A 15,398-nucleotide genomic window follows, 5' to 3' on the forward strand; every position below is an offset into this window, starting at 1 on the left:
AAGCATAAAAACAATGGCTGCCACAGCCCCACGTTGAGGAGTCTTCAGTGCTGGAAAGGAGAAGTAGGGGTTAATGCCATGCTGTCGCCAAGAAGGAGGACAAAAAATGTTTAATTGATAATAAAAATGTTTTATTCTATAGGTCAACATGTTTCAGTTCTCAAATCCCCTTCTTCAGGACCAAAAATGAAGAAAAATCAATAAATGTTGATTTTTCTTCTTTTTTGGTCCTGAAGAACGGGACTTGAGCCCTGAAACGCATTGACTTATGGAATTAAACATTTTTATTTTCATCAACAATTTCTTTCCTCCATCTTGGTGACAGCATGGCATTAACCCCCACTTCTCCTCTCCAGCACTGAAAACAACCTGAACCAGAGCGTCAGCACGGTGACCAAGACCATACAGTGGTTTAATAAGACAGGTTCCACTCAGATCAGACCTCTCCATGGACGGCTAAAGAAGATGAGTGCACGTGCTCAGCGTCATATCCAGAGGTCGTCTTTTCAAAATAGACAAAGTGTTGCCAGTATTGCTGCAGAGGCTACAGGGGTGTGGGTCCACCTGTCAGTGCTCAGACCATACGCCACATATGGCATCAAGATGCTCTGCATGGCTGTCATCCAAGAAGGAAGACTCTTTTAAAGATAATGTACAAGAAAGCCCGCATACGGTTTGCTGAAGACAAGCATACTAAGGACATGGATTGTGCTGTGACATACTGAATAGGAGCATGATCCCCTCAATTCAGAAACTGGGCCACAGGGCAGAATTCCAACATGATAACTACTCCAAATAAACTTCCAAGATGACCCCTGCCTTGCTAAAGAAACTGAGGGTAAAAGGTGCTAGACTGGCCAAGCGTCTCCAGGCTGAAACCCTATTGAGCATCTATGGGGCCTCCTCAAACAGAAGGTGGAGGAGAGCCTGGTCTCTAACATCCAACAGCTCCGTGATGTCATTGTCGCGAGCGGAGGGGACGCGCTCGCCACGCTCGGGTCCGGGGCTTCTGCTGCTGCTGCTCGGTGGCTCGAGCGGTGGACCGGACTCGGGGACTCGAACAGCGCTCCTCACCTGTGAGTGAAAATGGGGATGGTGGTTTGGTTAGGGAGATTGTTCGTGACGCCACCCACGGGTCGTGGTGATAATGGCACCACCGCTGCTGGTAACGGGGATCCCGGGAGAGATGGTAGGGTGCAGCTGAGATGTTGTCCCCTCCGTGGGCAGGGGTTGGTGATCCCGGGGCCCGATGGTGTAACGGGGAGGCTGGATGGCTGGGGTGCAGGGTTGCAGGGACAGGGACAGCACGGCGCGGTGCCTGACGGCACTGGTGTACTCACTCAGACAATCACTGACAGAGTCTCTGGTAAACCAAAACGGCCGGATGGACGGGTCCCGCAGCCGGCTTCAGTGTTGTTGTTGTGCTCTCCCCGGACGGCTGATGGTGGCTGTCTTTCCCAGCACCTTTGAGAATGTTCTTGACTCCTGTGGTTGCCCACCGGTAGTCCGCTCCCCGTCGTATAGGTGCTGTAGGAGCCCGTTTTGCCTGCAGGCGCTGGCCTTTGGATCTCTAGCCTGTGGCGGTGGCTGTATATCCTCTCTGGGTGGACGGTTGCCTTCAATCGGGACTTTAGTAATTGAGAAACCCCTGGGGTTCCTGTCACATTCGGATTTGACTATTGACGGCGGCTCCAAGCCTGGTCGGGGTCCGATGGCCCTGCCTGTGTGCTTAGCTTCACTCCGTTCCCCGGTCCAGTACCGGCAGGCCGACGCCCGACCCCGGTCCATACGGCTCTGCGGAGTTCCACCACCACGGCCACCACCGTCTGCCAACCTTGATCTTAGTGTCTGGGCTCCAACCCAGACACCCAAGTGTTCACTCCTCTCACTTCCTCCTCTAAAACTAAACTGTCACTTTTCCCGCCTCCAGGCCTGTGAACTCCTAGGTGGGTGGGGCCAACCGCCTGGCTCCACCCCACCTGATGGGGACATCAGTCTCTGGAGGAAGGCAACAAGGGTTTTGTGTTTGGCTGCTGTAACTGCCTAGGGTGGGGGTGTGTGTGTTGGTATGTCTGTGACTACCTGGCTAGTCCAGGGCATCACATCATCATGGAGGAGGGAAGAGGATCCAGCAGCTCCTGTGAAGCTCTAGTAACCGCCATCCCCAAGAGAGTTAATGCAATGCTTGAAAATAAGGGTGGCCACACAAATTATTGACACTTGGTCACAATTTGGCCATTTTCACTTAGTCGTGTCCTCAAATTTGTGACATACTGTGTACATATTCTATATATATATATATATACACACACACACACACACACACACGCGCACGCGCGCGCGCATGAAGCTTCAGGTAAAATAGAACATTCATGTCTGCTCTTACCTCGGATGGAGAATTCACCACTGCCAAGTTGTAGCCATAAAGCATAGATGACCCAAAAGAGGAGAGCAGGGACACGGCCAGCAACGGAAACGTCAGGCGCTATAAAAATACATCAGTGATAAATAAAAGGGGAGAACAGATAGGAAAATAAGTAAAGGAGCGCAATCTCATGCAGCAAAAACAATGGCAGCATGGTTTTAAATGTCATAATTAGATGTAAATCTGCTCATCTAAATCCCTTCACAGGTCCACATAACTAATGAATAATTATTTAGCCCAAAGGCCCGATAAATGCAATAGCATCTTATGTCCATGGAAATAGCAGTCATGTATGTATATAGGGGAGTTTCATACAGCACTATCATACAACATTGTTCTTTCATAAAAAACCTATATAAAAGCATAGATTTAAGGGTGCTTTACACGCTGCGACATCGCTAACGATATATCGTTGGGGGTCATGACGTTAGTGACGCACATCTGGCGCAGTTAGCGATATCGCAGCGTGTGACACCAAGGAGCGACGATCAAAGAGCACAAAAACGTGAAAAATCGTTGCTCATTGACACGCCGTTCCTTTTCCAAATATCGTTGCTGCTGCAGGTCGCAGGTTGTTAGTCGTTCCTGCGGCAGCACACATCGCTATGTGTGACACCGCAGGAACAACGAACATCTCCTTACCTTTGTCCACCGGCAATGAGGAAGGGAGGAGGTGGGCAGGATGTTCCGGCCGCTCATCTCCGCCCCTCCTCTGCTATTGGACGGCTGCCGTGTGACGTTGCTGTGACGCTACACGAACCGCCCCCCTTAGGAGGCGGTTCGCCGGCCAGAGCGACGTCGCAGGGAAGGTAAGTCCGAGTGATGGGTGTTAGCGATGTTGTGCGCCACGGACAGCGATTTGCCCGTGTCGCAAAACCGATGGGGGAGGGTACGCACGCTAGCGATATCGGTACCGATATCGCAGCGTGCAAAGTACCCTTTACTGCCTTTCTCTGATAAATTAAAACAGCACACAAACCATTCTAATATGTCCAGAAACTCTCTTATTTCTCTTGCCAGACACTCTTTTTTGTGTGGAGGTTTCGCCTTTATCAACATTGTTCCAGCACTATATGTGCTAGAACTTCATCAAGTCATTTGCTCACTCAAACAATTTTTTTTTTTTTTCTCAATTAGGGAATACGGATTAGTTTATAACCAAAAGCGTTCAGTATATCACTAGTGAGTACACTCCTCACATTTTTGTAAATATGTTATTATATCTAATCACGGGACAACACTGAAAATCTGACACTTTGATGCAATGTAAAGTAGTCAGTGTACATCTTGTATAACAGTGTAAATGTGGTGCGCACGCTACTTAACTCAACACAGCCAATGATGTCTAAACCGCTGGAAACAAAAGTGAGTATACCCCAAAGTGAAAATGGCCAAATTGTGCCCAATTAACCATTTTCTCTCCCCGATGTTATGTGACTTATTAGTGTTACAAATAGCGATGAGCTAGTGTAATTGTTACTATTCGCAGACTAGGGCGGTATTCAGGCTATATGTTATATAGCGAGTAATGGTGTATTCGCCTCACTATATTTGGATGTCCTGCCCAGCCATTTTGGCGCCTAATTTGCCAATAAACATGCTGGGCTTCTTAACCAATCACAGTAATGCTGCAGTCATCATGGTTGTGGCATTACTGTGATTGGTTGGCCGTGCAGCGTCATAGCGTCTATAAACCACAGAAATTTTTTTTATGTATAGGTATGTCCACTAATTAGCATCACAGGTGTCTACATTCTGGTAATCAGTTGGTGGGCCTGTATATAGGGCTACAGATACTCACTGTGCTGTTTGGTGACGTGGTGTGTACCACAAAAAGAGAAAAACATGAAAATAATAAAAAAAAAAAAAAAAAAGGTGCTAAACTGCACCAGAGCTATGAATATGTATGAAAGGACACGCTTGAAACAACTGCAGTGCATGAAAAAGGTGTACAGGTTTATTTAAGGGAAATTGCACTAAAAACAATTAAAAACCATTGGGACCCTCAAACATAAGTTGAAGTCCCAAAAAAAACCCACACACACTACAATAAATGGAAATGTCATAGCAATATTATATAAATAGACAGATAAATACACACTGCTGGTAATGTTCCACACCATATGCTAAGAATATATCAAATCATGACGCCCAAATGAAAGTTGATATTTAGTACAAGCATATAGGTATAAAATAAAATATCCCCATAGATGTGCATACTACCTAATGAAAGGTGAACCTAGACGGCCCAAAAGGGGAAAAGCAACAGCAGTCAGCATTACGTTATATATATATATGTGTATGTATACACACACACACACACACACACACACACATACATACATATACATATACACAGTGGAGAACAATCCGTTCTGGGACTGTGCTTGTTAACCAAGTTACTCGTTCAGCAAAGCAAGATTTCCCACAGGAAATCATTGCAATGCAGACAATTCCTTCCACAACTTGTTAAATGTCCCATCCTGGTCCCCTATTGTGCCATTCCACACACGCACAAACACACACACATTATGCTCACCTTACCTTCCGTTCCATCGCCGGCCTCCTGGATCTTGCAGTTTGCCGATACAGGATGTGTAACGTTAACCATCACGTCGAGGGAGGAACTTCCGCTGCCAGAGTGCTGACGTGAAAGGCAGAGCCGCTTGCCTCTGATTAGCCAGCGCGCGCTGCCTTTGAGATGGTTACCGATACACATCATGTAGTGGCAAACTACAAGAACCAGGAGGCTGACGATGAAAGGTAAGGTGAGCATAATATGTGTGTGCGCGCATGTTTGTTTGTGTTTGTGTGGACTCGAAGAGCGGGTTAGAGCACGGTGGACGTACGTAACCGGAAGTGTGTGCGGTGAGTAGGTGAGTATTTTGCTTGTACGGCAAAGCTTGCTCGTACACTGAGTTACAAATTTACAGCAAGCTTTGCTTGTTAAGCGAAATACTCGCTAACTTGGTTACTCGTTAAGCAAGGTTCCACTGTATATTTATTATATATACACACACACACACACATTTATATATATCTATATCTATATACACACATACATACATATGTGACGCCCCTGATCTTATCAGGGTATCACAGGGAACTGCACTCCTTTTCCTTATGGTGCAGAACTCACCCTCCATGCTTCTTGGATCATAACTATTGGTGTTGCTTCCATCAACATTCAAATCTTATCCACACCTCACACTACACCCTGTCAGGCACACTAGTGGGTTGTCTAGCTGGAAAAGGGCCACACTCCTAGGGGTCAGACAGACTGGTGGGAGGGACATAGTCAGTCTGAGAGTAACCCTCAGAGAGTGAGGAGCTGTAGGGAGTTGTAGCTCCCTGGGAGACTTTGGTTAGGTCGCAGACGGTGGTCTGGGACCGGAAGAGTCGTAGACCTGGTCGCAGGGTATTGGAGAAGGGTGCCCAGACTTAGTTTTGGAAAACAGTCGGCAGCAGAAAATGTAGTAACTGGACTGGTACCGAGCACGGCGGGGTACTGGACCCTAAATCAGGGAGTAGCTTCACGCAACCTGATAATTAACCTGTAGAGGATAGTCTCTTTATGAACTTTCTCCAAGAGCTCAGAGATCGAAGGCCCCAACACAACGAGAGGGATAAGGCTTATACGACCCACTGAAATCCCAAGTGTCAGCCATCGAGAGCACAGCTCCTCTATTTAATTATAGGGAACGGGACACCAACAGCTTCAGGCCAAGAGGTCACTCAGAAATGTCTAAACACAGTGCAGGTAGGTCTAGAACCATCAGCAATACCAACTGGGACAGATTCCTGGATGAGCTCCCCAGAGTGGCAGCGGCACCCAGAGACTTTGTTTTACTCCTGTGTCAGAGTCTGCTTAATGGTCGCAGCAACATCCATACGGCCTGAGTGAGTACACTGCTCTCCCCCGAGTCGGCCCGCCTGGCCTGCACCACGTTCCCCTACACCACCTCCACCATCCAGAGTCCCAGGGCCTCCCCTACCCGTGAAGGGATCGTCATCTGGCTGCCCTGCTCCATCTCCCCTGGGTACTCCCATCGGCAGTGGCGGTACTCACCTTACCGCAAACCACGGGTGGCGTTGTGTCGCCCTGGGCAAGCCAGGGGACACAGGTCACACACCACCACACCCTACATCCCAGCTAGGAACACCACAGCTAACCAAAAATCCTTGTTGCCTTCCTCCAGAGGCTGATGATTCACACCAGGGGGTGGGCCAGGCGGTTGGCTACGCCCACCGAGGAGGACACAGCTCTGGAGGCGGGAGAAACCAGGCAGATAGAGTTTGGAGGGGGAAGTGGAACGAGTGGAGGAGTAGCCTAGACAGGGCTAAAGTAAACAGCTAAGTGAAAGTGAAGGAAGAAAAGTAGTAAAGGAGGAAAGCAAGAGTGGTGACAGAACAGAAAGAGCGTGTAAAAGCCTGAAGTAGTCCAGCTGTGTGCAGGACAGGTCAGCAAGGTCAGCAACGGCGGTGACTGTCTGGAGGGGGACCGTTTGGAAGTTCCTGGAAGGACCCCGTAGGCTGTGTGCCCGGCGGTCTGGAGCAGTGTTCCGAAGGACAGTCAGCACCAGGGCAGGGGCCTCTCGGACCCCGGCAAGGCTTGGAGTCACCATAATTTGCCGAATTCGTCAGTGAAGGTGACGTAGATCCCCCAACAACCAAGTCCCGATTGAAGGCAACAGCCCAGCCAGTGTAGAAGAGACACCGCCACCGCCAAGGCACCAGTTTCTTAGGGCCAGCGCCTGCGGGCAAAGAGTAGAGCTCCCCCGGTCCAGCTTGAAGCCGGGGAGCGGGTTACCGGTGGGGACCCATCGCAACCAACAAGTACACCAAGGTGCAAGGAAAAGGGACATCACCGTCACCTACTGGGAGAGCAAGTGCAGCCGTCCGTGGGACCGTCTATCCAGCCGTTTGGTTTACCGTAAAAACTGTGTCAACGTCTCAGGCTGAGTGAGTACCATAGTGCCGCAAGGCGCAGCGCTGCCCCCGCGTCCCTGCGCCCACCAGGCCCTGCACCCCCCTCACCATCACCGGGCCCCGGGATCACCAACCCCTACCCACGGAGGGGCAACGCGACACCTGGCTGCTCCGCATCACCATCCTCGGGAGCCCCGTATAGAGCAGCGGTGGTGAAATCACCACAACCGTGGGTGGCGTCACGGACAATAATCATCCCCACACCCAACAACCCCCCTTTCACTCACGGGCGAGGAGCGCCGCTCGAGAAACCCCCGGGATCCCGCCCACCGCTCGAGCCACCACTGAGCAGCAGCCGCCGGACCCGAGCAGAAGGGGGTGAGCGTAGTGTGCCGACACCCTCCTCCCCGCCCGCGACAGCGTCACGAACACTAATCCCCTGCAAATAGTCCCCCTTTTATTTTCGAGTGGCCGTAAGCCCCTGGGTCCAGAGCCCCTTGAGCCACAGCAACCCCGGATTCGAGCAGTCCGACTGCTGCAGAGGCGGTGCACATACACATTGTGTGACCCAGCACCCTAGTTGCACTGCAGGTGTGCAAAATGGTACTAATGCAATAGTTTGAAACCTGTTAAAAAGTGGTAAGTAAAAGGTAAAGTGGGTATTACCTCATAACCGTCCAATATGAGTTCATACTGGCAATACATATCAATGCTACAGAATACCAGCGTCCACTCCACTGTGGATCACACAGCTCTGCACACGTCCGGTAGTACAATACTGAACACGCGCTGTCAAATTCAGACGTGTGCTCCATAGTGGAACGCACAAAACTGTGCACGCCCGGAAATGTGATTCTATGCGTGCGCTATCAAATGAAGACGTGTGCTCCACAGTGGAACACACATCACAGCGCACTCACAGAGAGCAAAGCGCCCTGGTCAGAGGCGGAAAATGAACTGCACATACCAAAAGAAAAAAGGTGTTCAGTAGAACGCAGTACACATGCTGACCCTTTATCCTCTATGAGTATGTAAGCCAGATTTAGGCTATAGGGTAAATAGAGGATAGACTATGAAATAACAATAAAGGGATAAATGCCCCATTCAAATACCAACCCCCATACAGAGAGTAAATACAAAATCATACCCTCAAAATTAGGCATATACTATACATTACAAAAGGTTTCACATAATAACATTTATTGGAAGACGCGCAGAATCAGCGCTATCTACCAACACGTGGCCACATGCTTACAATAGTTAAAAAGGTACCATATATTGCAAGTGTATACAAAAATGATTACATTACAATAGTACAAACAAAAAAGAGGCTAGGCAAGGCATGGAGAACAAACAGGGAACCAAATGAGCACCAGTAAGATCATTTACAGATAGCATGAATAAACATAAATATATGTAAAAATGGACAATTGAAATTCAAATAGGGGATAAAGCATACGGTGTGAGTCTGGACCAACACACAAAGTAGTTTGTACCCGGCTTAAAGAACAGGCAACCAATCACGATATATGAAAACAGATAATTCAAAAATCTAGAAAGCCCCATACATAAAAATAATCAATGGGACTTATTGCTTGTAGAAACCAGAGAATAGCAAATTTTCAGTGATACCCATTGGAGCTACGCTGTTCAATTTGAAGATTCATTGGGATTCCAATATAAGGAGGGGCTACGTTATATTACCCCCACGGATGGTATTCCGGATATGACCAAGTCCCACAATTTCAGTATCCCAGATCCTACCATGATGAAAGAGCAGGTAATGTGCAGCCACGGTTGACAGGACTTTGCACGGTTTGCATTTTTTCTCTGCTAGGGAGATATTAGAAAAATGTTGCTTTATCCATTTTCTAAGTTCTTGTGATGTTTGACTGACATAATTCATCTTACAGGGACATGTGGTGACGTAAACAATGTTTATTTTTCAGTAATTTATGTAATCCTTGAGGGGAAATTCCTTATGATCTGAATGATTGACAAAAGTTTTAGTAATAGGCATAAACTGGCAAACTAAACAATTACCACATGGGTGTGACCCTTTTAATTCGATGCCTGTACCCATCTTTAATGTAGGTCATGAGAAGTGGCTCCTGGTCAAAGAAACCTTGAGGCTCCTGGCTCTTCTTGCTGTCAGGAGGGGTTAGATGGCACTATATCCCTTAACTTGTTGTCCGCAAGAAGGATGGTCCAATTTTTCCTAAGCAATCTATGTATATCACTTCCCTAATTGTTATATATGAAGTGACCAATCCAGGCTTGCCATCACCATCAAGGTTCTTCACACATGGTTTTAAGAGAGCCCCTCTATCCTGTTTCTCTGCCCGATGGCGTGCTTGTTTTAAGATCCTTTTAGGATATCCTCTAGCCAGGAAACACTCCGTAAGATTGGATGCCTGAAAAGAAAAATCAGTTTGTAAGCTGCAGTTCTTCCCGAGATGGAGGAACTGGCCAACTGGAATGTTTTTCTTCAAATGATATGGGTGGAAACTATTGAAGTGTAAAAGACTATTGGTAGAAGTCTCCTTACGGAACAAATTTGTGATATGTTGATCATGGAAGGTCAATCGTAGGTCCAAGAAATCCATCCTTCTCGTCGACATCCACTAAGTTTAATGTTTAAGGAATTGGTGTTTAGGCTCGTGATTAAATCCTTGCAAATATCCTCTGGTCCTATCCACAAAACTAGAATATCATCTATGGTGGGAGTTTCTCCCACCAACAAAAATAAGAGGTTGGCGAAAGAAGGCGTGTAATGCGCACCCATCGCGGTCCCGGAGATCTGCCTGTAGAAGGTCCAGTCGAAGACAAAATAATTATGTTGTAGGGCAAAGGACAATAAATCCAATAGAAAAATGCAGTGTGGGCTCATACCTCTACACTCTACCTCCAGAAAACTAGATACCGCTTCCAAACCCTCCCATATGGGTATGTAAAGATTCTACGTCCAAGGATACCAACAGGTTATTGGGTGGGATTGTGATGTCTTCCACAATCCTCAATAGATGGACTGTATCTTGGACATATGAATTCAGGTTGAGCACTATAAATTTTAAGTAAAAATCCATGTATTCACATGGTATTTCATTAATGCTCCCAATCCCTGCCACTATAGGCCTACCTGGTGGATTGTCGAGTGTCTTGTGGACTTTCAGGAGTAAGTAGAAGGTAGGAACAGAAGGATTTGAAGTAGCAAGTCTTTATCTCTGTTGTTAATGACACCCACAGCAAGTGACTCAGCAAAAATATTATCCAATTTCTTCCGAAAAATAGAAGTTGGATCGGAGGAAAGAACCATATAGAAATCACGGTCTAATTGTCTCTTTGCTTCTGCAATGTAGAGATCAATAGGCCACAGGACTATGTCACCGCCCTTGTCAGCCTCCATTATAACAAAGAAATTATTTTTCTGAAAAGACAAAAATTACCAACCTCTCCTCCTGTGAAAGGTTTTCAGAGCCCTTTTTATGTATTTTCAGATTCTGAATATCAAGTACCATGGTGTTGAAGAAGGTACTTCCTGCAGGAGATATACCAAATGAAGGTGTATGTTGGGAGGGCAGTTTACGATTAAATATTCGTTTAGATGTAGATTCTTCGCTCTCTTGCAGAAGATCCAGGAGGTCTTGGAATACTTGTTCTTTATCTGGTAAGGCTGAAATGGCTGTGGGGTCATGGTAGAGAAATTTGAAAATTAAATTCTGACAAAACATGTGAAGGTTTTAATGAGTAAAAATGTATTCAAAGTTTGCATAGGCGAAAAAGATTACCCCTTCTCAAGTACCGAAATTTCGGAAGGGGTTAATGTATAATCAGAAAGGTTGATGATTTGTAATTACCCTCACCCTTCTTTGTCAAATCAATGGATGATTCTACCTGTATCTTGTTTGGATATTGGAAAAATGTGTGACACAAGTTTTCTTTTTGTTTGTTGTCTCCTTTTCAGAGACCGCCCCTGGTGGCAAAAAAAAAAAATCTCTGGATGTGCCTTCTCCCGGATTAGAGGTGGATTGTGTATGTACTTTCAGAGAAGATATGTAGCACCCAGGGAGCAGGGGTTCTCAGGCATGGGGAATCTCGTACCTGTGTTACTTGTCACTGGGCTGGTGTGATGATCTGGAATGTCATGGTGGCCTGCCTGGCTTCGTGCCCCGAGGTGTACACCGATAAAGAGGGAAGATGGTGGGAGTAGTAGTAGGATGAATCTCGTGACACCACCTGTGGTATGCGGCCAGAGATTTAGCCACCTCTGCTGTCGCTGTACTCTAGGGCGGATGGTAGTAGCAGCCAGGGATGGGTATTGCTCCCCACAGGTCAAGCAGGCCCCGGGGAGGATGATGAGGGGAGTAGAGGTGGCATTTGGCCCCAAGGCACGGGGCGGTGGTGCTGGTAATCAAGAGACAGAGTTTATTGCTGCGGTTCCATGTGTCTTTACTCACTCTTTCTGCTGTGCTGGTTGCCCAGTTAGTACTTGTCACCCACTGTGATGGGCTCCGCTGACCCCGGTTAAGTTAGGAGAAGTCACCGGTGTTGGAAATCAGAAGGAAGTCCCTTGTCAGAGTGGTCCTTGAAGCGGTGAGGCACCTGGGCTGAGCAGTACACCCCCTGCTCCAGGCCTCGTGAAGAGAGAAGAAGGTGATGGTGTCCCAGAACTGATGTCCCGGGTAGACTGTCTCGTGATTGTGTGAGTTTGCTCTTATTTCTACCTCAAGTGGAATCCGCCCCCCAGGTGGTTGTCCTAGTGACCGGGGAATTCCCATGCTTCGTGATAGCTAACCCCCTGCCTACCCTAGCACAGCTCCCCAGAGAAAGGCTCCTAAGCTTTATGTAAAGTGTGAATGTCGAACACCCGTGATTAACCCCCTCTTACCTCAAGGTGAATACTGCAACTAAATGAGCTGCAATACTCTGTGGCGACTGAAGCCTCAGGGGTGCCACAGATATAGCAGGCTTGGTGATACCACGATGTGTCCACCTGTATGCATTATTTAACTCAAAGTCTAATTTAACTCTGAGGAATTTATTCCTCTTTCCCTTCATGATCTCCTTTTCGTATTTATCAATGTTCTCCTTGAGTCTAGCTAGAAAGACCTGTACCAAATTCTGCTCAAAGCCATGAAGTTTCTTATCAGTCACCTTAATCTGTTCTCTGATATTCATAAGGTCTGATCATGCTTAATTAGCATATCTGTCAATATATAGTAACATTGTAAGAAGCCCTTCTCCCAAGTGGTCCTGAATTGTTGATCAACCTCCCAGTCGGGAAAAATCTGAACTCTTAAGGCCACTTTACACGCTCCGATATCGCTAGCGTGGGTACCCACTCCCATCGGTTGTGCGACACGGGCAAATCGCTGCCCGTGGCACACATCATCGCCCGGACCCGTCACACTACTTACCTGCTCTGCGACGTCGCTGTGACCGTCGAACTGCCTCCTTTCTAAGGGGGCGGTCTGTGCGTCGTCACAGCGATGTCACTAAACGGCCGCCCAATCAAAGTGGAGGGGCGGAGATGAGCGGGACGTAACATCCCACCCACCTTCTTCCTTCCACGTTGCGGGCGGCGGCAGGTAAGGTGAGGTTCCTCATTCCTGCGGCGTCACACGGAGCGATGTGTGCTGCCGCAAGAGCGATAAACTACATCGTACACGCTGCAGCAGCGATATTTGAGAAGGGACCCCCATGTCACCGATGAGCGATTTTGAACGTTTTTGCGACAATTCAAAAAATCGCTCATAGGTGTCACACACAACAACATCGCTAATGCGGCCGGATGTCGTCACAATTTCGGTGACCCCAACGAGATCGCATTAGCGATGTCGTAGTGTGTAAAGCGGCCTTTAGGCGGGCTTTACACGTTGCGACATCGCTAGCAATTGCTAGCGATGTCCAGCACGATAGCACCCGCCCCCGTCGCAGATGCGATATGTGGTGATTGCTGCCATAGCGAACATTATCACTACGGCAGCTTCACACGCACATACCTGCTCGGCGACGTCACTGTGACTGTCAAACAATCCCTCCTTCAAGGGGGAGGTGCGTTCGGCGTCAAAGCGACGTCACTAATCGGCTGGCGAATAGAAGCTGAGATGAGCGGGACATAACATCCTACCCACCTTCTCCCTTCCGCATTGCTGTCGGGGCGCAGGTAAGGAGATGTTTGTCGCTTCTGCGGGTTTACACACAGCGATGTGTGGAGCTGCAGGAACGACAAACAACATCGTACCTGCGGTCGAACCGACATTATGGAAATGAACAACGTTACACAGATCAGCGATATTGTACGCGTCTGTGCTCGTTCATCATCGCACCTAGGATTTACACGTTGTGATGCCGCTACCGGCGCTGGATATGCGTCACTAACGACGTGACCCCGACGATATATCGGTAGCGATGTCGCAACGTGTAAAGCCCCCCTAAGGCCACGTGAGGCAATTGCAGATTTACCGTACTCCTTGGAAGCCAGATTGTTCCATGCCGCATCTCTTGCCTCAAAATCAATAGACATATTTAACCCCTTCACCCCATGTTATTTTCCGTTTTTCCATGGAGTTTTTTCGCTCCCCTTCTTCCAAGAGCCGAAACTTTTATTTTTCCATCAATCTTGCATTTAAGGGCTATTTTTTTGCAGAACAAGTTGTACTTTTGAAGGAAACCATTAGTTTAACCATATAGTGTACTGGAAAAGTGCAAAAAAAAAAAATTGCAAAAAATGTGCGAATGCATGATTGTTTTTGGGATATTTTATTCACAGTGTTCACTATATGGTAAAACTGATGTGTGGGTGTGATGCCTCAGGTCATTTTGATTTCATAGACAGCAAACACGTATAGATTTACTTTTATCTAAGGGGTTTAAAAAAATTCAGAAGTTTGCCCAAAAAAGGTGCACTTTTTGCGCCATTTTACATAATCCGTAGCGTTCTCATTTCTTGGGATCCATGGCTCAGTGATGGCTTATTTTTTGCGTCTTAAGCTGATGTTTTTAAAGATAGCATTTTTTCGCAGAAGTGCCATTTTGATCGCCTGTTATCACATTTTGCGCAAAATTCGTGGCAAGCAAAGCCGTTTGGATTTTTTTTGCCGCTATATCATTTACTGATCAGATTCATTGATTTTATATTTTAATAAATCGGGCGCTTCTGAACTTGGCGATACCAAATGTGTATATTTTTTATTTTTTTAACCCTTTAATTTTCAATGGGGCAAATGGTTTATTTTACTGGTCCCCCTAGGGGACTATAAGGATCAGTAGTCTGATCGCTTGTTCCTTTCTGGAGATCACAGCTACACAGCTGAGATCTGCAGAAGCACCACTCTCCTCTCACACACTGCAGTCTGTCGGCTGTAAGAGGAAGTGACTCAGGATAGCTACAGGAGTCATCACATGACCCTGTGCTACTATGGCAACCATTGGCTCCATGTGATCATGTCACGTGACTTCCGATGGAGCTGGGTAAATGAATGCTTATCGCGACTCGCTGTTACATCGCACTGTGACATTTTCGCAGCGAGATGTGAGGGGTTACCAGGTACGAGTGGAACGCGGATCCACCCGAACTTGATAACCGCACATGTCAGCTGCTCAAATCATAGAAACACCTCTGCCCTGATGAAGAAAACAACATAATCGAAACGTACGTCGCTTTTTGAGGTCCTGCTACCAAGCTCCCACCCTTATGCTCCTACGACTGGTAGATATGTCATCACTATTCACACTAATTGTAGTGTGAATAGGTTTTGGATGGGTCATACTTTCTATGGGCATAGTCCCAGAGGGAACACTTGTAATATAATATGCCCCCCTTTTTCATTTATTGATGTACTGATATAAAAGGTTATTGACATGTGTCCTTAACCCTGAAAGTGTAATATTTTCTAAGGGCATATTCCCAGAGGGAATTACTTGTAATATATATGTCCCTTTTCAGGTACTGAGGTACTGATATAAAAGGCTATTGAAATGTACGGTTAACCCTGAAATTGATGCATAACTTTGGAGCTTGGTCCTGTATTTTTTTATGTAT

At 47.1% G+C, this 15,398-nt stretch overlaps 1 protein-coding gene across 2 annotated transcripts in view; it reads right to left on the reverse strand.

Moving 5' to 3' along the window:
* The window catches only part of LOC142310844 (solute carrier family 2, facilitated glucose transporter member 9-like), a 156,494-nt gene that overhangs the window by 100,909 nt on the left and 40,187 nt on the right, over window positions 1-15,398 (reverse strand). For both annotated transcript variants that reach the window (XM_075348589.1, XM_075348590.1), the window contains exon 2: window positions 2,387-2,485. In XM_075348589.1, the coding sequence (XP_075204704.1) occupies window positions 2,387-2,485 (99 nt within the window). The remainder of the gene's footprint in view (window positions 1-2,386; window positions 2,486-15,398) is intronic.

This window comes from Anomaloglossus baeobatrachus, chromosome 5 (genome assembly GCF_048569485.1).
Source record: "Anomaloglossus baeobatrachus isolate aAnoBae1 chromosome 5, aAnoBae1.hap1, whole genome shotgun sequence".
In the NCBI taxonomy this organism is placed as follows: domain Eukaryota; kingdom Metazoa; phylum Chordata; class Amphibia; order Anura; family Aromobatidae; genus Anomaloglossus; species Anomaloglossus baeobatrachus.